General features: G+C 35.8%; 1 protein-coding gene across 2 annotated transcripts in view; it reads left to right on the top strand.

Moving 5' to 3' along the window:
* Positions 1–22168, top strand: part of XPR1 (xenotropic and polytropic retrovirus receptor 1) — a 135962-nt gene that overhangs the window by 4935 nt on the left and 108859 nt on the right. For both annotated transcript variants that reach the window (XR_011650689.1, XM_024552933.4), the window contains exon 2: positions 12850–12901. Coding sequence is in view for 1 of the 2 variants with exons in the window: in XM_024552933.4 (XP_024408701.1) it covers positions 12850–12901 (52 nt within the window). In the remaining variant the exon portion in view is untranslated. The remainder of the gene's footprint in view (positions 1–12849; positions 12902–22168) is intronic.

The following is a 22168-nucleotide window of genomic DNA, read 5'->3' as shown; positions in this document are numbered from 1 at the left end:
CTGAAGGTTGAACCAGAATACTATATCACAAAAAGTTAAGCTTTTTAAAAATAATGAAACTTTTCAGTTATGTTGTTCTCTAAAAGTATTGTTATTGATGATAATTTCTTAGATTAAAAATATTTTTATAGTATTCATAAATGAAAGGTAAAATTATTTTATCATTGTCTCATCTTTTTTAAAAAAGATTTTATTTATTTTTAGAGAGAGAGGAAGGGAAGGAGAAAGAGAGGGAGCGAAACATCAATCTGTGGTTGCCTCTCGCGCGCCCCTTAATGGGGACCTGGCCTGCAACCCAAGCATGTGCCTTGACTGGGAATCGAACCAGCAATCCTTCAGTATGCAGGCCGGCACTCAATCCACTGAGCCACATCAGCCAGAGCTGTCTCATCTTTTAATAACTTCTATTTAAAAAATTGTATGTTTTATAATGAACACAATTTTAGGATATAATTTATAAATATATATGAGAAGTGTATCGTACATCTCTCTCTTTTTTTTTCATAGGGATTTGACATAAAAAAAGTTTGGAAGACTGCTCAAGTTGTATAGCTCAACCAAAGCTGATTTGTGGGTTGCCTGGTATTTAACTGGCTTTTAGGATTGAAAGAATGTCAGAATTCACTAGTGTTCTTGCCTTTTCAGGTCTTTCCCTTACCTAGTAAATGTTAAAATAAGCCAGGTAGACAAAGCTCATGAACATAAATACTTTAAAATTATTCATTAATTCAACCAATATTTATGGGAGTTCTGCTGCTTGCTACAGGCTGATAGATTTGTTATCAGATTCCAGATCTTTCATTATCTTAAACATAGAAAAAACAAAAAACAGTAATTTTTGTTTTTGGTTTTATATTTCAGTCAACATACTGTTTTAAAAATTAAAAATGGTAGAGAAAGGGAAGATTGTAGATTGAGATCTTGGAATATTGTTATAAATTTGGATCACTTGTGTAAATGATATGGCAGATTTTTTTCCTTAGTTTTCAAACTCTTTATGTTATTTACCTTGAAATGTAACTTATTTATGGGAGGAAAAATGACCTATTTATTCCCATTACCAAGCAGGTGGTTATCTGTAGGGACTGATGAAAAAATTCTTAAACAGTTATTTATTTATTAGAGGTCAGAGGAAAGTATAATTAACCTGCTTGTAAGTGTAACTTAACAATTTCGTTATCTCTGTAACAAGAGGGACAATGCATTGATAAAGAAAACATAGTCATCTCTTATTTATTGAGGATGACCTGCAGTATTTAGAAAGACTATATACACCAGGAATAAGGAGTTAGAAGTCCATAGACCCAGTTCTGTCACTGACTATTCATACATAATTAATGAACAAGTGATTTTTAAAAAATACTTTACTTATTTACATTTATTTACTTTTAGAGAGAGGGAGAGAGAGGGAGAGAAATGTCCATGTATGAGGAAAACATCCATCGGTTGCCTCTCGCATACCCTCAACCTGGCCGGGAACCCAGGCATGTGCCCTGACTGGGAATCAAACTAGCCACTTTTTGGTTTGTGGGAGGACACCGAGCCATACCAGTCAGGGCAAACAAGTGATTTTTTTTGAAGATTGAAGGGCTGAAATGTAATCAGACAGGAAAGTGAGAAGTTTTTAGATTATTGTGTGAATTATTTAGGCTGAATTGGTAAAGTTGTAATTCACAGAGGACTCCATATGCTTCGTGGGCTTTTTCTGTACCTCAAAGCAGTGTTCATAAATTTTTTGGTCTCGGGCCCACTTGCAACTCCTAATTATTGAAGATTCCACTGTCTACTGATAAATGCTGTATTAGAAATTAAAACAAATATTTAAAATACAAAATATACAAATATACCTACTAGCCATCAGAGACATGGCATTCACCTCTTGTAGCCTCTGGAAAACTCCACTGTGTGCTCTTGAAAGAGTGAGAGAGAAGAAATCTAGTGAAGTTGTACTATTATTATGAAAATACTAGTTCTGACCTTTTGGATTCCCCTAAAAGTTCCTGAGAGTTGCTGCTTTGGAGTACAAGACTCCTAACAGAAAGTAAGGAGAGGGCCTGAGAAAAAGCTCTCTGGTCTTAGGGAGCATCTACTAGAATAAGGGAAACCCACAGGTGAGGATTCTGTGGTTCTCCACACCCTCCCCTGCCTCCCCAGGACAGTTGGCTCCCTGGGATTCCATTCTCTTTCTTTTGAATTTAATTAGTGGAAATGTGGTCAGTTTGTCATTAAGGAGAAAGGAGGTAACGTTTCTTGGGCAGTTATGAAGCAGGTATCAGCTGCTTCACAACAGTTTTGCAAGATAAATGATTTTTTATTTGTATTTTACTGATGAGGAAACCTAGGCTTAGAGTATGGCTACATACCTAGTTAGTAATAGAGCCAGTATTTGAAATCAATCCTGTCGTACTTTGGCGCTCCTGCTTTCATATGGGAATTATAAATGACAACACTGGTGGTATCAGTGGCAATAACAACTGTTATCTTTTGGGTGCTTACTGTGTTGGGCACTGTGGTAAGTACTTTGAAATCATTTTCTCTTTATAGCATGATGTTTAGCTAGTTGTTGGCTTTGATAGACTGGGAAAACTGATTCTTAGAGCCATTAAGTAATTATGTTGATACTGCTAATTGTGGGTAGCAGAGGTGAGATTGTAAGAGTTCCTGCTCTTAATTCCATACACTTAGGTGTGGTCTGATCTGTTCTCCAGCACCTGCTGAAGTAATAGCTGGACTGAGGAATTATGGTAAGGCTTGAGGGGTTAGGTAGAGAGCAAGACTCAGGAACGTTGAAAAATCATTTAGCCATTCCTCTGTAACATGATCTGTGTTTGAATGTTAACACAGGTTATGCATTACCTGTATGTGAAGAATACACCCCCATCTCTTGTGGCACATTATGAAGCCAAAGTTGTGGCATATACAATGTAACTGGAGAAGATCAGAATAGGTTATTAAACCAATTCATTAAGGATTCTTGAGTGCCACCTTCCTTTTTTATTTTATAAAAAATAAAACAAGCCCTGACTGGTGTGGCTCAACGGATTGAACACTGGCCTGCAAACCAAAGGATCACTGGTTCGATTCCCACACATACGTCAGGGGCACATACGTGGGTTGTGGGCCAGGTCCTCAGTTAGGGGTGTATGAGAGGCAACCAAATCGATGTATCTCTCACACATCGATATTTCGCTCCCTCTCTTTCTCCCTCCCTTCCCATCTGTCTAAAAATAAATAAATAAAATCTAAAAATAAAATAATAATGATAATTACAGCAGCCAATGTCAATTGTTTCTGGTGTGCCAGGCATTTTATATGTAATCCTTACCCTCTAAGGTAGGTTTTGTAATTCCTATTTAAGAAAACATTGATTATTAGATTGCGTATGTTTCCTGTGGTCACATAGCTGGTAAGTGGTAAAAAACAAACCAGAATTCAGACACAGATGTGTCTGATTTCAGAGCCTGGATTCTTCATGTGGTACATTGGTCAGGATCACGCACAGGGTTGGAGTTGTAAAGATAAGTAAGACCCTGCGCCAGGGAAGCTCCTAACTTATGTGGCCTGCTAATCATAGTATTATGTTACAGAGGGATAGCCAATGGATTTTGCTCTGGAGATCAAAGGTATTTATCTCAGAAAGTATCACAGAGGTGGTATTTGAACTGGGTAGTAAAGATTGAATAGGGTTTGATCACATGGTAAAGAGGGGAAAGGGTTAGGGTAGATAGAATAATGTTGCACAAAGGCATAGATAGGTGGAAGAGTCCTAAGCACGTTAATGAAACCTGGTTTAGTAGATGGGTGTTGGAGAGCTCATGGAGTAAGTTTGGAAAGGTGGCCTGGAAGGGATAAAATGGTGAAGGCCTGGAATACCCTGCTGAGGAGTTTAAATGTTTCCTGGGTGTGAACCCTCAAGAATTTTAAAGAAGAGACTAGGGGGCAGTAACAGTGCAAAGTGAGATGTGTAATTTAGATCTTGGAGGATGCGTTGGTGAGAAGACCAAAGACAGAAAAGCCAAATCGTTTAGGCAAAAATAATGAGGTCTTGAATTGATACCTTATTTAATTAATTTTAATATATACTGTTCCTACATTTTAACAGCTGAAATTCAGTATACATTTTATAATTAATGCTGTCCCATGAGTTAGACTTTTCATTCTTAGAAGCACATAAAATAATGGAGTATATTAGTGGCATCTTAATGATGAAATATAATAGTAATAGTATATAATATTTATTGAATGCCTACTGTGTGTTAGGCAGAGTAGTAGATACCTGTCAGCGCACAGAATCTGGCACTGTGTTTCATGTATTTAGCAACTTTTTTTTAAGCTACAGGAAGTGACCAAAAGGCCATGTGTTCTGCCGGAGATGTCATTAAGGGATGAGAAATAGAGATTCAGAAGAACATGGTTTAAGACAGTGAATGAAGGAAATTAGAAGTTCGTATCTGTCCCCTACATAGTGTGGCTAGCGCTCTGGAAATGAATTGCTTTGGTATCAATTTAGAGAACTTTATTATTTTTGTATATTCAGTGAATGTGGATTTAGCCTTTTTTACTTAGTTTTATTTAGCACACTGAAGTGTGATGTGATAATGAAATTGAGATACTCTTTACCATTTTTCAAATATTTTTAATAGGTAATAAAACTGTTGGTAATCAGGTTGAGTCACCACTTAGATTTCATACATATTTTGATAAACTTTTCTTTTGGAGTAGAGTAAGCTTTTGCAATATGAGTGTTTCAAATTATGTTGCTATTAGATATTTGCTAAAGAGGACAGCAAAAAGTTTTCTCTAGGATTTGTTTGCTTAGTATCATGGACATTAAAAAAATTCAGTTCTTGATAGATTGAAAAATTAGAATAGAAATTGTAATAACTCTGTGAGCTTGGGCAAGGCATTTAGCCTTTCTGTGCCACAATTTTCTTATCCTTAAACTGGGGATAATAATAATGCCTACTTTAGAGGATCATGTGAAATGAAATGAATTAATAAGTGGAAAGCACTTAGGACAGTAAGTAAGTATAACGCTAGTATAGATATAGGGAGTGAAGAAGGGAAGAATTCAATGTAATGGTTTAAAATTCTCTACCAGTTAGGGAAACTGGTAGAGAATAGCTACTTTTGGGGGTAATAAACTCGAAATAAGATCTTAAGTATGCTGATTTCATGTGTGAGATGTCTGTAAGTAGAGATAAGTACCTGGAGTTTAAAAAATTGTATCAAATGTAAGACTGTTAAAAATGAGATAGTAATTAAAGAATTAATTCACTAAGGGAAAGTGGTGACAATGTAAACAGGTCAGTGAGAATGAGGATTGAGGATAGGACTTTGGATGTAACAAAAGTCCTCAATTCCTGACCAGTCCTCATTGGTGAATTTTGAACATGAATTGTCTTTTGCTGACTTTATTCTTGGTTTTAAGAAGTTAGTCATTGAAGCAACACATGTGTACTTTTCATTTGAGGAACTTGGCTATTAACAGGAATAGGATAGAACCTTTAGGAATGAGTAGAATAAAGGAAGAAATTCTTTGAGGGTATGGGATCTATTCAGATTTGAAGGCAGTAGAGAAAGTTTCTTTTTAATTTTATATAAATTTTTTAAAAGATTTTATTTATTTATTTTTAGGGAGAGGAAGGGGGAGAGAACGAGGAGGAGAGAAGCATCAGGTTCTCACATGCCCCAACTGGGGGCCTGGCCCACAACCCAGGCACGTGCCCTGATTGGGAATCAAACCTGTGACCTTTCAGTTTCCAGGTTGGCGCTCGATCCAATGAGCCACACCAGCCAGGAATAATTTTTTATAAATTTTTGCTTTAATTGCATTTCCCTCACGTATGAGCTGTGAGAATTTTAAAAGTTATCTTATTTCTCTGAACTTTAGTTTTCTTGTGTGTAAAATGAAGAAATTATTGGCCTTTCAAATATATTGTAAGAATTACATATAATAATATATGAAAGCGTTAGGAAGGGCCTGACCTGTAGAAGGTACTTTTCAATGAATCATAGCAGTTATGTTTTATCTTCTTAAAAGTAAGCCAGAGGAGTAACTTTTATTCATTTATTAAATAAACATTTATTTTAGTGTATTGGTACTCATTCTTTAATACAACAAGACCCTCTTTTAGTGTCATGAAATTTCTTGGAAACCAAACGATAGGAGCTGGACTTTTAGAATCCATTGCTTGAGAATTTACATTCTGATAAAATGAATCACTGTATTTTATAGATTCTGAGATGCACATTCCCCTATTCCACATTCCAATAACTTTGAACTTGGGGCTCATCATACAGATGTCATAGTTTAATTGGTGATGTTTTTCTTCCCTAAGGTACATAAAATAATGGTGTGTCTTACAATTAACCAAATCAAAAGATGATAGTATTTTGTTAAGTGCAAATATCTTTTATGTTTTGACAAGTAGTAGTATATTTACGGGAAACATTATGTAGCCTATAGAGAATATAGTTTATTAAGGCTTTGCAGTATTGAAATTGGAATGGTGAAGTGGTCTGAGACCCATGGGTTAGAAACACTTTCTGGAGGCATACTGGAAACAGCATCGCAGAACATTTGAGTTTCTTTTTGTTTTCATTCAGATAAATTGGCAAACTGCTACTGAGAGAAGTGAGAATTTATGTTGCAATAACTTTACATTTGGGCAGAATCCAACATGTTTTACCAACCTGTGTAAACTATTATATGTTAAGGAGGGCTGGAAGCCAGTAAGCACTGAGAACGTTTCTTGGGACTAGTAAATGAAAGAGGTTTGAATTTTGTTTAGAAATAAAATGTAATGAAAATTGGGGAAAAATAAGAGAGGACTTTGCATTTTGATATTTCATGAAACTGTACATGCTATGAAATAATTCAATAAAAATAACAATAGCTGACAAAAAACTAATTGATATGCTTATTTTGGACATTTAGGTTTTGTGTTACAAAGTCTGGAATTTACAGAAATATTTTAAACTTGTATTGTGCTAGATGCCACAGTCTATAAAAATTGAAGTGGGATTGCTCTCTACCTTCAGAGAATTTACAGCTGTTTCCATAATAAATAAATGTAGGAATGAGATTTAATTAGTTAGAAGTGTGCATTTGTTATCAGCTTTATTTTATTGTCAGAAGAGTTTCCTTAGACAAGGAAGATGCTGATTTATTCTTCTGTCAGACCCGCTTCAGCTCAGAAGTGTGGCTATATGACTTCTCAAGGGCATTCAGGGTAAGTTAAATTACAGTGTTGGTGGCTCTGACATATGGGAATGCAGTTTTGCTTTTTATTGCTAAAATAAATCACTTACTTGAAATTGTCATAGTTTTCCTTTCCATAATTTTGTATCTTTATAGGGATAAAAATTTTAGCTACTTTGATCAAGACAAGCCAAAGATGTTGGTTATGATCTGATAACATGTACATTCTGTGATATATGAAAATCTTTCTCAAATCTGGTCTTCATGTATTATTTACCTATTGCTGTATAATGTTACCCCAAAACTTAGCAGCTTAAAACAGTAAAAACATTTATTATCTTACATTGTTTCTGTGTGTCAAGAGTTTGGAAGCAGCTTCACTGGGGGTTCTGGCTCAGGGTGTTTTGTGTGGTCGCAGTCAAGGTGACAGCCGGGGTTGCAGTCGTCTATAGGGTGAGGACTCAGTTTTGGGATGGCTCACTCAAAAGGACTGCAGCTTTGTGCTGGCTTTTTTCAGGCCTCAGTTCCGCACCCCGTGGACCTCTCCATAGGGCTGCTTCAGGTTTTTCAACTGGCTTCCCCCAGAGGGTGTTATCCCAAGACAGGGCAGGATGAAAACCATTGTTTCTTATGACCTAGGCCTGCAAGTAGTGCTCTGTCATTATTGCGGTATTCTGTAGGTGATACAGATCAGCCCTAGGTAGTATGGGAGGGGACTGCACAAGCACATTACTTACTACCTGGTAGGCAAATATAAAAGTTAAGGTTAGCCACCTTGCTTATATTTGTATGAAAGAGGTGAATCATAAGTATTTCTAGATTATTTTAAAATTATTATTAAGGAAGTTACTAAGCTTTATTCATTCAATGGACATTATTGGGTGTCTGTTCTGTGCACTAGAGCCAGTCTATAAAGAAACACAGTTGACGCTTGAACAACATGGGTTTGAGCTGAATAGGTCCACTTACACATGGATTTTTCCTTTTTGTTTTTTCTTTTTTTAATCCTCACCCAAGGATATGTTGATTTTAGAGAGAGAGGAAGAGGGAGAGAGAGAGAAATATCGATGTGAGAAACATCGATTGGTTTGCTCCCGTATACATCCTGACTGGGGATCAAACCTGCGATCTAGGTATGTGCCCTGCCTGGGAATCAAACCCATGACCTTTTGTTGTATAGTATAACACTCCAACCAACGGAGCCACCTGGCCTGGGCTGGATTTTTTTCCATAAATACTGTAAATGTATTAACTCTTCCTCATGACTATAGTACTTTGTGAAGAATTTATAAGAAAACATAGCTATGCATGAATGGCCAGTAGAGGGCCAAATGATGCCACAGCCACTGTATGACATACGTTTTGTGGTATTTCACATTCTATTAACTAACATTCTTTGAGCATCTTCTATGTTCTAAGCACTGTTTTAAGTACTCTTCATGTATCCTTATATAATCATGAATCGTAATTAATATACGCATTTGTGATTTAAGAGTTTTTAATTTTCACAGTAGACCTGTGAGGTATGTGCAGTCACCATTCCTGTTTTACAGATGAGGGCACTGAAGTGCAGAGCAGTTCATCTTCCCAAGTTAATAAATGGCAGAGTTGGCTTTCATACACATTGTCTGACTCTGTGGCTCTTAGCCACGCTGCCCTCTGCCTCACGTAGAGAGAGGTAGGAGGGGAATTACATCACATCTGACACAAAGTCATACAGGTGTTCCAGATGCAGAAGCACAGGTATATTGGCAGTCAGCATGGTATTCATACTACTAGTTGAGATTTTGTCTCTGCAGACATCTATTTTCCTGTCAAGTTAATGTTGTTAGTTGAATAGTATTGGTTTGGTGGTTGTATTTGGATTTAATTTGTAAGATTTTACTGTTTTATGAGTTGTTACAAGCATGAAGAGTTTTTTCCTAGTTTACATGTGTTTCAATAACATTATAACAAAAGTAACAACACTCAGAGATGCTGATGAACAGGGTTGTTTTAATCCTTTGGAAATCAAAGAAATCTTTTGTAACAGACATGAATATGTATTGATTTTGTTTATTATACAAATTCAGAGTTTTATATGAAGTATTGGATTTCCTTAAAGTAAAACAGCAAGAATCTAGGAAACTCTTTGAATTTGTTGCTTTTTTGTTTGGATGTATTCCCCCTATCCCAGGCAAGTGACCTGGATGGGTCGTAGGGAGTCCTTCGGTACTAGTATGCACAATACTTATAGGCTTCCCGCCCCACTGGTTCCCAACTGGTGGCTATTCTTTTGTCACAGGCATAGAATGATATCCTGTTTATGGAGTTCTCTAGAATCTGTTACTAGAAAAAACACAGAAGGCCTTTTATTCGGGTGAAAACTCAAGTAGTAAGAAGTAAAAAGTTATCTGTGATTTCATTGATGATTGTCTTGTTTTAAATGAAATTATGATTCAGTTTTATAATCAAAATGAGACTATCATTTTTCTCTTTATAAAATTTTAATCATTTTAAAAAACTTTATTTGTTAAGCTTTCCTTTTGCAAATTTAATTCATTTTCATTACATGTCAGAGGTTCTACTTTGTGTGTTCTTTCAGTCATCTTTAAAGTAATTTTCTCCAAAGAAGAAACTCTTTTGAATTAAAAAATTATTTATTGAGCTCCTACTGTGTACAAGTCACTCTGCTGGTCATTGATGGTTTATTCAGTTCCTTATCACATCTTTTGATTTTTGTACACATGCCTGGTATGCTTCAGAAGTACAAAAACTTCATTCAGACATTTGAATCTCTGATACCTGCTTCCATGATAGATTTATATCTTTAAGTATTCTCTGGCTGGATTTATTTGTCCTTATATTTTTCTATTTCTAGCTATTTGTTCTAAGCAATGTATTCATTTACTGTTGTTAAGTATTCTATGGAGAAACTGTAAGATAACCACCACTCTGCATCCATGTGGGACTTTAAAATTCCATTCTCTAAACTGTAATAAAGACTTCTGGTGTTTGGTAAGATCTTCTGGTCTAACTTCTTTGTTTTAGATGAAGTCAGTGTTCTCTGAGACATCTGAAATTGTAAAGAAAATAGTGAGTATATACATTTTTTCTAAAAGACGTCCTGTATCTTCATTGTATTTATTTAGGGCTTTTGTAACACAAATAAATGTAAAAATTAAGGGTCAGTATATATGAGGCTGATCCTCATATGTAATCTTAGAAAAGCTGTGGCCCACTAATAGAGGTTTTTTCCCAAAAGATATCTGTTTGGGTATGTTTCTGTCGCCACTTCTGACACCAAATGTAGTTCTTTTTTTCTTTCTTTTTTGACATCAACAGCCATTTCTCCTACACCAACTGTGTGTCTGATAATTCAGTTCAATTCTGATACTAACTATCCAGAGTTAGCACAGACCCCATTGCTTAAGGCCTTAGCCCCACAAGACTACTTAAGATGCCAGCTGAAGTGGGGTCCCAAGCTACCCACACTTCTGCTTGACTGATTATAAATTTGGGGGTTCCCACAATGCTCCCCCCCAGGTTAAATAATTTGCTAGGATGACTTACAAGACTCATAAAAGTGCTAAACTTACTATTAATTTATTATAAAACATATTATAATTCATTATAAAACTAAAGGAACAGCCAAATGGAAGAGGTGCACAGGACAAGGTATGGGAACAGGGTGGAACACAGCTTTCATGCCCTCCCCCAGCATATCACTGTGTTCATCAATTTGGAAGCTCTCTGAATTCTGAAGTTTTTTAGAGTTTTTATGGAGGTTTTCATTACATGGGCATGATTGATTACATCTTTGGCCATTGGTGATGAACTCAGTGTTCAGCCACTCTCCCTTACTCAGAGGTCTGGGGTGGGACTGAGAGTTTTAACCCTTTAATCGGGTTGTGCATTTGTCTAGGGACCAGCCCTCAATCTGAAGCTGTTTGGGGCCTTCCCCACCACCCCTCCACCATAAGCCATCTCATTAGTATGCAAAAGAGTAAATTTCCAGGGTTCAGAGCTTTGTGTCAGGAACCTGAAATAAGGAACAAATCTTTTTTGTTATAAAACACTTGTATTACTGTATTGCCTCAAATTCTACATAAATAGTGAATCTTGTTGAGTATTTTTGGATTTAAGCATGTGTGAAATTTACATTTTTATACATAATTTTCCTACAAAATTTATTTTAATCCTCTCCCATGGATATGTTTATTGATTTTAGAGAGGGAAGGGGGAGAGGGAGGAGAGAGAGAGAGAGAGAAAGAAAGAAACATCGATGAGAGAAAGAAACATTTATCAGTCTACTCCCTTATGCTCCCTGACTAGGGATTGAACCCACAACCTAGGTATGTGCACTGACCAGGAATCGAACCCCAATTTTTGTTCTGTTTTGTTTTCATGTGCTTGAATGACTCTAGGCTAGTGGCTCTGGTGAAGGGTGATTTTATTCCCCAGGGGACATTTGGCAGTGTCCGGAGACATTTTTGGTTGTCACAACTTTGGTGGGGAGGTTGCTGCTGATACCTAGAGAATCCCTAGATGCCAGAGGGGCTACTATAAATCCTGTTATGTATAAACAATACCAATGGACATAAACCCTGGTAGGAGTATTGCCTGAGGGAGTGGAGGGTGCTGGGCGGGGGAGGGGAAGGGGAAAAATCAGGATAACTCTTAACAGCATAATCAATAAAATATAATTTTAAAAAACGCTGTTTCACAAATCCTGTTATGTATAACAGGATTTATAGTAGCACCTCACAAGAAATAATTGTCTGGTCCCAAATGTCAATTGTACCAAGGTTGAGGAAAGCTGGTGGCCAATTTAGGAACCACCAATAGTTAGAAGGTATTTGAAGCTTTGAAGCTGTGGTACTGGACACAGTCGCCTCAGTTGACGTCCAGCTCTTCAGCTCTGGAGCCTATGCACTTAATTAATTCTACCATTTTGATAGATGCGAGAAATGTTTATCATTCCTGTCCCCAAACTACTTAAAGAGACCAAAGTGCAACCTTCCAAATTACCTTAATAAGGTTATTAGTTGATTTCCTGGTTTGGAAAAAAAACAATAAAGCCTTTACTATCTTTATAGTCCTGGACACCATTATAGAGGACTTTCTAGACCTCCACTGAAAAGTATTTCTATCCAAGATGGAAAGAATTCTGGAGATTATCTGCGCAGCAGCGTGAATGTACTTTACACTACTGAACTGTACACTTGAAAATGGTTAAGATGGTAAATTTTATATTATGTATATAACAGAATTTAAAAACTTTGTATAAAGTGTTTCATATTTGCTCATGTGGTGTTCCATTGTATTCCTTTAGGACCATTGTTCTCAGTTTCTGTAACTATTATCTTCTAATCAGAGAGTTTATAGTATCTCAGGTGATATTTTACTCTTTTGAAATACCCCTTAATGTTTAAAGTGTACAAAGTAGCCCTTGTTTTAAAGGTTAGACAGTAATGGATTGGTATGAAGATATAGTATTTTTGTTTTAGCTTATTAAAGTTAATTGAAGTATTTCACTAAATTCTTAATTTAGGGAATCATGTAGTCATTGTGTGGATATTGTAATATAAGTAACTGTTTAACTTCAAATGCTTTTAGTATAAAGATTACTCAGTTCACATATTCCTTTTATTTCTTCCTCATAGGCTTTCAAGGATATGTTGTATTCAGCTCAGGACCAGGCACCTTCTGTGGAAGGTAAGATGCATTAACTTCTATATGTAGTCACATAAAATCTCTTTTTAAGGAAAGATATTTTAAACTGTACAGTATAAAACCAATAGAACCTGTCCTATTATGTAGATCTTTTTTCATTTTTTAAAATTATATTTTATTGATTATGCTGTTAGAGTTATCCTGATTTTTCCCACTTCCCCTCCCCCATCCAGCACCCTCCACTCCCTCAGGCAATACTCCTACTATTGTTTATGTCCATTGGTCACACGTATAAGTTCTTTGGCTACTCCACTTCCTATACTGTACTTCACAACCCTGTGGCTATTCTGTAACTACTGATTTTCACTTCTCAATCTCCTCGCCTCTTCACCCATTTCCCCATACCCCCGTCACATCTGGCAACCATCAAAAAGCTCTCCGTGTCTATGATTCTGTCTCTGTTCTTCTTGTTTGCCTTGTTTGTTTTTTAGATTAGGTTGTTGATAGATATGTATTTGTTGCCATTTTACTGTTCGTCATTTGATCTTTTCCTTAAATAAGTCCCTTCAACATTTCATATAATAATGGATTAGTGATGATGAACTCCTTTAATATTTTCTTGTCTGGGAAGCTCTTTATCTGCTCTTTGACTCTAAATGATATCTTTGCTGGGTAGAGCAATCTTGGCTGCAGGCCCCTGCTTTTCATGACTTTGAATATTTGTTACCAATCCCTTGTAGCCTGCAAAGTTTCTTTTGAGAAATCAGCCAACAGTCTTAATGGGAACTTTCCTATAGGTAAATAATTGCTTTTCTCTGGCTGCTTTTTATATTTTCTCTTTATCTTTAACCTTTGGCATTTTAATTATGTATCTTGGAGTGGGCCTCTTTGCATCATCTTGTTTGGGACTCTGCTTCCTGGACTTGCATGTCTACTTCACCAAATTAGGGAAGTTTCTTTCATTATTTTTCCAAATAGATTTCCAATTTCTTGCTCTTTCTCTTCTCCTTCTAGCACACCTATGATGTGAATGTTGGGACTTCTTGAAGTTTTCCCAGAGACTGCTTATACTATCCTCATTTTTTTTTAATTCTTTTTTCTTCTTGTTGTTCTGATTGGTTTTTTTTTTCTTCCTTATATTTCCAAATCATTGATTTGATTCTCAGCTTCATCCACTCTACTGTTATTTCCCTTTAAATTGTTCTTTATTTCAATTAGTGTATCCTTTGTTTCTGAGTAGATCTTTTTTATGCTGCTGAGGTCCTCATTAAGTTCCTTGAGCATCTTCATAAGCAGCGTTTTGAACTCTTCATCTGATAGATTGCTTATCTCTATTTTGTTTAGCTCTTTTTCTGGAGTTTTGATCTCTTGTTTCATTTGGGCCATGTTTCTTTGTCTCCTGGTTTTGGCAGCCTCCCTCTGTTTGTTCTATGTATTAGGTAGAGCTGCTTTGACTCTGTGTCTTGTTAATGTGGTCTAATGTAGCAGGTGTCCTTTAGAATCCAGTGGTACATCCTCCCTTGTCACCCAAGCTGGGTACTCGAGGTGCACCCTTCGTGTGGGCTGAGTATACCTTCCTCTTGTAGTTGAGCCTTGGTTGCTGTTGGCAAATCAATGGGAGGGATTTATCCAGGCCAGTCAGCTGTAAGGGCTGGCTGTGACCACTGACCACCAACCTCCTCCCTCCATGGAGGATCAGCTGTGCAGGGGCAGGGTGTGGTGGTGCTCTGACATGGTCTGTAGCTGTCCACTGGGTTCTCTGGCCCTGGGGTTTGCTAGGGGGTGCAGACCAATGTCAGCATCCACCTGTTTTGCCCTGAGTCACCCTGCCTGAGCTCTAAAGCAATCTGAGATGGCTGCTACTTGTGCTAGGTTTGGAGACTCCCAGGCAAAGCCAAGCTGTGAATCTAGGCTGGCTGCTGCTAGTGCCAGGTCTGGGTCTCACTGAAGCCAGCTGTTGCTTATTTGAGAGGATTTATAAAGTTATACAGTACAGCCAAGACCAGCTATTCATATGGAAAAAGCAGCTTGGATGGGCCAATAATTTGGGTGAGGCAGAGTCTGGGCATCTCCATGTTGGATCAAACAGTGTTACAGTGTTAGCCAGATTGATAGAGTCTCAGATATGGTACCAGCCTGCTCTGTGGCTCTGCAGGGGGAGGGCTCAGAAAAGGGACAATGGCCTCTGCTCACCCTGATGCCAGACAATTTAGCCTCTCCCAGTATGCTACTGGTGCCCTTCAAGCCACCACCCCAGTGCTGGAGCTCAGAGGGAATGACTCTGAGTAGGTGAGTCCACTGTGGGTTCTTTAAGAGGAACTGCTTGGGGCTCCGGCAGTTTTTTCCAGTGACTAAATTCCCACTGGGTTTTGCAGCCAGAAGTTGGGGGACTTAACCTTCCCGGCATTGGAACCCTGGGCTGGGGCCTGGTGGGAGGCTGGGACTCCTCACTCCCAAGATATCTCTCCCGAATTTTTACCCACCACACGTGGGTGTGGGACCAACCTGTTCCGGGTCTGCGCCCCTCCTACCAGTGTAGATGGATTTGGTTTCTTTAATTCCATATTCGCCAGACTTCCATTCAACTCAATTTCTGATGGTTCTGAATGATGGTTGTTCTGTATTTTAGTTGTAATTTTGATGTGGTTGTGTGAAAAGGTGAGCCATGTCTGCCTACACTGCCATGTTGACTGGAAGTCACTTTTCATTTTTATAACATGTATTATGATTACATTATATTTCAATCAGATTTTTGTTTGTTTAGTTCACATTTTTCCCTATAATGGATCTCTTATATGTCTTTAAGTCACCTTAGCATTGTGAATCACAGGTGCTGGCTTAGAATCAAAGTTCTTATCTGTGTCATTTTTACTTCCTCTCCCCCCTGCAAAATGCATTTTCATATCTCTCTTTATCCATCCACCATGAGGGAATCCTTAGTCCATAATTTGTCTGGGCAACACATCTTTTTTTTCTCTTTCTGTCAGGTCTTTAGACTGGGACTGGTCAACAGAGCATATTTACTGTGGTATGTGTATTTATATGTATGCAAGTGCACAGTTTGGTAGTCATAAAACAGTTGACCTAAGGACAGTGGGTCTCTCTCTAATTGTCCTTATTGATCCTTCTTTTTCTTTACCTCAGCTTCTGCTTATCAGTTCATTATTTATGGGTTTAACCTTTGATAGGTTTGGATAGTTGTAAGTTAAAGTAGTAGGGGTTCTTGTATCAGAAATAATTAGGAGCTAATTCAACGACTATCTCTTGAGGGAGTGTTCTCTCTGAGGCTGGGTATTCTTTCAAATTTTCACATCACATTTTTTTTCAGGACAGAATGTGAAAAAGTATATGCCAAGAATATCCTACAAGCTGTATAAGATTAATACAGCTTAATATCTTTATGAAATACCAAACTGGAATTTTATGAAATCAATCTAAAAAGAAGCTTTTTCAGGCTTATTTTTATGACATAGATGCTAAAGTTTTTTAATAAAATTATAGATCTGTAATTTAAAATTTTGTTGTCTTTAATGACATAGACATGTGCATCTTTCATTTTTAACCATTTTGAATTGAAAATGTCTTTTTTTTTGAGATATTGAAATCTCAGAATCTTTATCAGGATATTGGCACTTAGATATTAGTTTTATAATATGTCCCTCCATTTTGGTTTATAATATATTTAATACATTTAATTCTCTAATATTTAACTGAAGATATTTAAGATTTATGAAAATGTTTAGATCTTTTTTGGGTTACCATCTCTTATTAGATGTGTCCTAAAGAGTACCTCCTCAAAATATTTAAAGAGTATAAGAAAAATGAAATTACATGAAAGTGATTTCCTCATCCTGTTTAACTTGCTTTAATAGTGATTCTTTTCATTCTGTTCTCAAGGTTGGGCTATTTATCTTTCTTTTTTTTAAAAAAAAATTACACTGTGGTGTGTAACAAAGATACTCTGAGATACGTTGAAAGTTATGATGATCTTTCTTCAGCCCTCCATGCTGGGTCACATTGTAATGTTCATGCACTTTTAGATGTTACAGAAAAATGGAATTCTGTGAAAGTGTGCTAAAACAAAAGGTCTTGATTTTTATTTGAAATAAATGTCTTATGATTATAACTAGGAAATGCCTATAATTTGAAATAATAGATATATATAAAAGAATGTTTAAAAACTTATTCTCCAGCATTCTTTATTAATTTATATCTAATTCCTTTGATGTATATCATTACCTATTCTGTATAATCTCTTATTTTGGTAACCATTTTACATTTAGAAATAGGTGACTGAGAAGATAACTTAAAATTCTGTGTTAATGTTATACACTACATCAATTTTTAAATAATGGCATAATGAAACATTTTACTGTTTATTTTGTTATCTTTTTTATAGAAACACTTGTAGAGCATCATACATGGCAGTAGAATAAAGGTATCATAAAGTGACTAGAATTGTGAGACTTTTTTTGTTTTTGTCTTTATTGTAGAGGGGCAGGCATATACTTAGTGTCCTTAGAGTTAATCTTTTTGTAGTAATGTTTGGAGGAATTTTTGGAAAGTGGTATTAAAAACATTTAGACTACATTGTTTTTTTCATAATTCCTTTTGTTAATGAGGTGTTGTCAATGAAGTATTTAATAGTTGAGTATTTGGGGCAGATTAAAATTAAGCTGCAAACTTGAGGTTCCCCACAGTGAATCACATCTTAATGATCAGGATTGTTTTGAGGAAAGACAGTTTATTTTAGATATGAAAAAAAAACTACTAATAGTAGTACCCATTTGACATAGTCAAATTTTCAGTGATAGAGAACAATGGAAGATATAAGTTGATATACTTTTTACCTTTTTTTCTTATGATATTTTTTTTCCCATTTGGTGTCTCAGTCATTTTATGGAATTAATCTAATTGGGTAAATAGTCATACCTTTTTTGAGGAAACTTTCTCCTTCCCAAGATAGTTTGGATACATATTATTTCTATATATACAAATTTATATATTGTGTGTAATGTATACACTATAATGATTATTCTCTTTTAGTTTTTACTCTGAACTAAGTTCAAGTAAAGCTTCCAACTTTAATTTGCCATTCTCTGTTTAAAATATATATTTTGTTTAAAAGCATTAATGTTTTTCACTCTTGTGATGGAAATATTTGACTATCTGACAGTAAACCTAGGTCACAGAATTAAGAGATCATCTGCATTTCTAATTGAAAGGGACTTTAAAAGATCATTTGGACTCTCTCATTTTAGATTTGTGTGCTCTGAGACCAAGCTAAGTTTTCATGGCTCATAAGAACAATCAGGATTATTAATGCTGAATATGAAAATAAAAGGAGAATTCCAGAGATAAAACTAGTTTTGAAACATAAAAAGACTTTTTCATGTTGACTTTGCAATTTTATCCCAATGATATCTTTCAGTATAATTTTCAATTGGACATTTCTTTGCATCCCTGTATTTTAAAAGATTTATGAATTGTTACTTTGAATAATACTGCACTGTTTGTTTTGTTGGGGAAAAGCTAATTGTATCTTTCAATAAATCTTTCTATACTAATTCTTTTATTACTCCACATAGTTTCCAGAAGTATTGGGAAAGGCTTATAGAATTAGATAAAATATATTGGGTAACAGTAGTAATAGAGGTAAGATAGGGAAAAAATGACAATAGAATAGTGAGTTAAAACTCCAGTAAATTTAATACAGAGAATAAATACTTTAAAGATCCTGAAACAGAAAAACAACATCAGGTAAAAATTAAGGAAATCTGAGTAAATTATGGACTTTCGTTAATAATAATGTATCAGTCAATATTGGTTCATTAATTGTGACAAATGCACTCTACTAAACATTAGATGTTAATAATAGGGAAGAGTGGGTAGGAGGTATATGGAAACTCTCAGGGCAGTGTTTGCGATTTTTCTGTAAAGCTGAAAACGTTTTTAAATAAAAAGTCTATTAAAAAAATAGATGCCATAAGGTTTTATTAGTTGCCAGACACTAATTATAGTATGTCATTTAAGGCCGCCTTCTCCTTGTTGATTTTCTGTGTGGATGATCTCTCCGTTGATATTGATGGGGTGTTAAAGTCCCCTGCTGTGACTGTATTTCTGTCAGTCTCTTCCTTTATGCCCGTCAAGATTTGCTTTATGTATTTAGCTGCTCCTATGTTGGGTGCAAAAATGTTTACTAGGGTTATATCCTCTTGTTCGATTGATCACTTTATCATTATGTACTGTCCTTCTTTGTCTCTTACTATAACCTTGGTTTTAAAGTCTTTTTAATCATTTATAAGTATTGTTACCACTGTTATTTTTTCCTTTCCATTTTTATGAAATATCTTTCGGGGATTACAGGAACTACTATAAAGGACACATGGACAAAATCAAGGGGGGGAGGGTGAAAGTGGGGGAGGGAGGTGGGTTCAGCTGGGGTGGGGTGGAGGGATGGGGAGAAACGGCATACAACTGTAATTGAATAACAATAAAAATTAAAGAAAAAAAAGAAATATCTTTTTCCATCCCTTTGCTTTTAGTCTGTGTGTATCTTTTGTTCTGAGGTGGGTTTCTTGAAAACAGAATATATATAGGTCTTGTTTTCTTATCCATTCAGCTACCCTCTGTCTTTTGATTGGAGCATTTAAGCCATTTACATTTAAAATGATTATTGATGCATATTTATTGACATATTATTTTAAAACTATATTCCTCTTTCTTTTCTTCATCTTCTCCTTCTCCTTCTCCCTTTCCCTTTCTGCTTTCTTCTATCTTCTTCAAGCAAGCCCTTTAACATTTGTTGTAATACTGGTTTGGTGGTAACAAACTCTCTTAGCTTTTTCTTGTTTGGGAAGTTCTTTACTTCTTTAATTTTAAATGCGAGCCTTGCTGGATAAAGTAGCTTTGGCTGTAGGTCCTTGCTTTTCATCACTTTGAATATTTCATGCCAATCCCATCTGGCCTGAAATGTTTCTGTTGAGAAATCAGATGACAGGCTCCCTTTACTAACTGCCTTTCTCTTATAGTTTTTAAGATTCTCTCCTTGTCTTTAAGCTTTGCCATTTTAATTATGGTGTATCTTGGTATGGGCCTCTTTGGGTCCATCTTGTTTGGGACACTTTGTGCTTCCTGGACTTGTATGTCTTTGCCAGACACTAATTATAATTTCAACTCTGAATTTTCTCCAGTTCAGAGGATAGAGGAGAGCATAATTGATTTCAGAATTCATATAAGGTGTATTTATATCAATTTCTCAGAAAAAGATCAGTTTTTACTCAACATGAGATTTGAGAAATTCTTTCTTTGGACCTTCATGGAGAGTACTGTATTTTGTTTGGTGTGGCGAGTAATATTCCCAACAACAATTTTACAAAAAGCTTGATGGTGAGTTTCCTTACCATAAGGCTGTTCCTTACAATCCAAGGGTATAGTGTAAAAATTTATTACTCTGACCTACAAAGGCCCTAAATGATCTGGTCCTATGTCCATGACTTCACCTTCTGCCATATTCCCTCTAATTTGCTAGGCTTCAGACACATTGCCTTTTTCTGTCCCTAAATCAGGCCAAGCTTGCTCTTATAATAGATTCTTAGCTCTTGCTCACTGTCGAGAATCATTGGCTCTTCTGAATATCCAATTTATTTAGCTACTTAGTCACATTATATTACATCTCTGTCACTTTCCAATTTATTCAGTTAAGACCAATGTAAGTCTTTTATGACCAGAGATTTTTGTCCTTTTTACTCTTTTGTGCATAATATCTAAAATAGCTACATACCTTACATATTTACTTAGCCTATCAATGGGTTGGAATAAAAATAAATCCTTTCTTTTGAAATCAAAGTACTGTTTATGAAAAGAGTGAATAAATTAACCTAGCTTGCTTCTTTGTTTTTATTTTTGTTTTTTAATTTTTAACTTTTTTTTAGATGCAAAATTTTACTTGCTTGGTAGATGGCTAAGTATATTGTTTGTTAGTGTTGTCGTAAGGTAGAGTCTGAGGTGACACGTGTAGCATTGCTTTAAAACCAGTGGGGAAGCAGATGCTATAAAGTCCTAGTTCAAAGATTTTGTATTTTTGTGCAGTTACATTGTCTTTGCAGAAAAATCATATTTTATAAGCTACTGGGTGAGTGTATAGTTTTTCTAAGATAGTGAACCAGTTCTTTTCATGTTTTTGCACATGTGGTATGCCTCCTTTCAAAGATACATGACATAGGCATAGCTTTGAAAAATCATACATGAATTGTTGGAGAATTTTTTCATCATGTCTAAATAGTGGAATATATTTTTAGATTATTTGAATTAAAATAGAAAGACCCACTGATGCTTTGATAGTTTTCACATTTTGCCTCTTGTTATAAAGTATTCCTTTTGATGGAAAGTATACATAGCTAATGTTAGCCTAATGCAGCTCTCTGATTCAGTTAGCCTAATACAACTCTGGCTTCCTCAAATGGAACGAATAGATATATTTAAAGACATAAGTCAGTGACCACTACTACACTAGCCTCTGCTTTTCTGCCATTTCTTTTTTAGTATTCTCGCCCACTCCCCAGTCTTGCGAACAGGTTTCGTTGGTCTTTTTTTGTTTAGGTTCCTTCTGCTTATTCAACTTGGCTAGCAGATGTGTTACAGTCTCCCTAAGCTCCTTAGAATTCAGCTCTTAGTAGCATTGAAGATGAAAGTATGCTTGTAAATTATTCATTCTGATTATATGCTTGAATGGACAGAGTCCACTTTAGGCATCTTCCACCTCACCTCTGTCCCAGGTCTTTGTTGTTACAACAGATGTGAACTCGCTTTTTAGTTCTAGAAGATGAAAGACTGAATTACATTTCTAAAATTCATGAATTAATTTTTACATGTATAGGATTACTGTCAAATCCATGCATTTATACATTATTTTTCTCATGTTATTTATAATCTCGATTCCTCTCTCCCTGCAGTTTTCCATTTTGTTATCCTCTATTGTTATTTTTTAAAAATTATTTACATGGCTTTTTTGACCTAGAAATAAAACCATTTGATATTTATAATAGAGCTATTTGCTACATTCTTTTCTAATTTTCTACATTTTTAGCTGAGCAGTGGCAGAAGACTGTCGTTACTGAGCTCCACTTTTCTATTAGTGTTTTGTTTACTCATTTATTGTTGATTTTCAAAAATCCTTCTGCTTTTAGTGAGTTAATGTCCTAGGGACTAACAGAGACTAACCCCCCAATTGAAATGCTGGATTCATTTGTAGCCCCTGCAACCTTGTTTTGAGAGCCAAAAAAAAAAATACAGATGACTAAGAGTGGA

This window comes from Desmodus rotundus, chromosome 12 (genome assembly GCF_022682495.2).
Source record: "Desmodus rotundus isolate HL8 chromosome 12, HLdesRot8A.1, whole genome shotgun sequence".
Classification (NCBI taxonomy): Eukaryota; Metazoa; Chordata; class Mammalia; order Chiroptera; family Phyllostomidae; genus Desmodus; species Desmodus rotundus.
The sequence above is the reverse complement of the archived record's forward strand: the minus strand, read 5'-3'. Positions and strand labels throughout refer to the sequence as shown.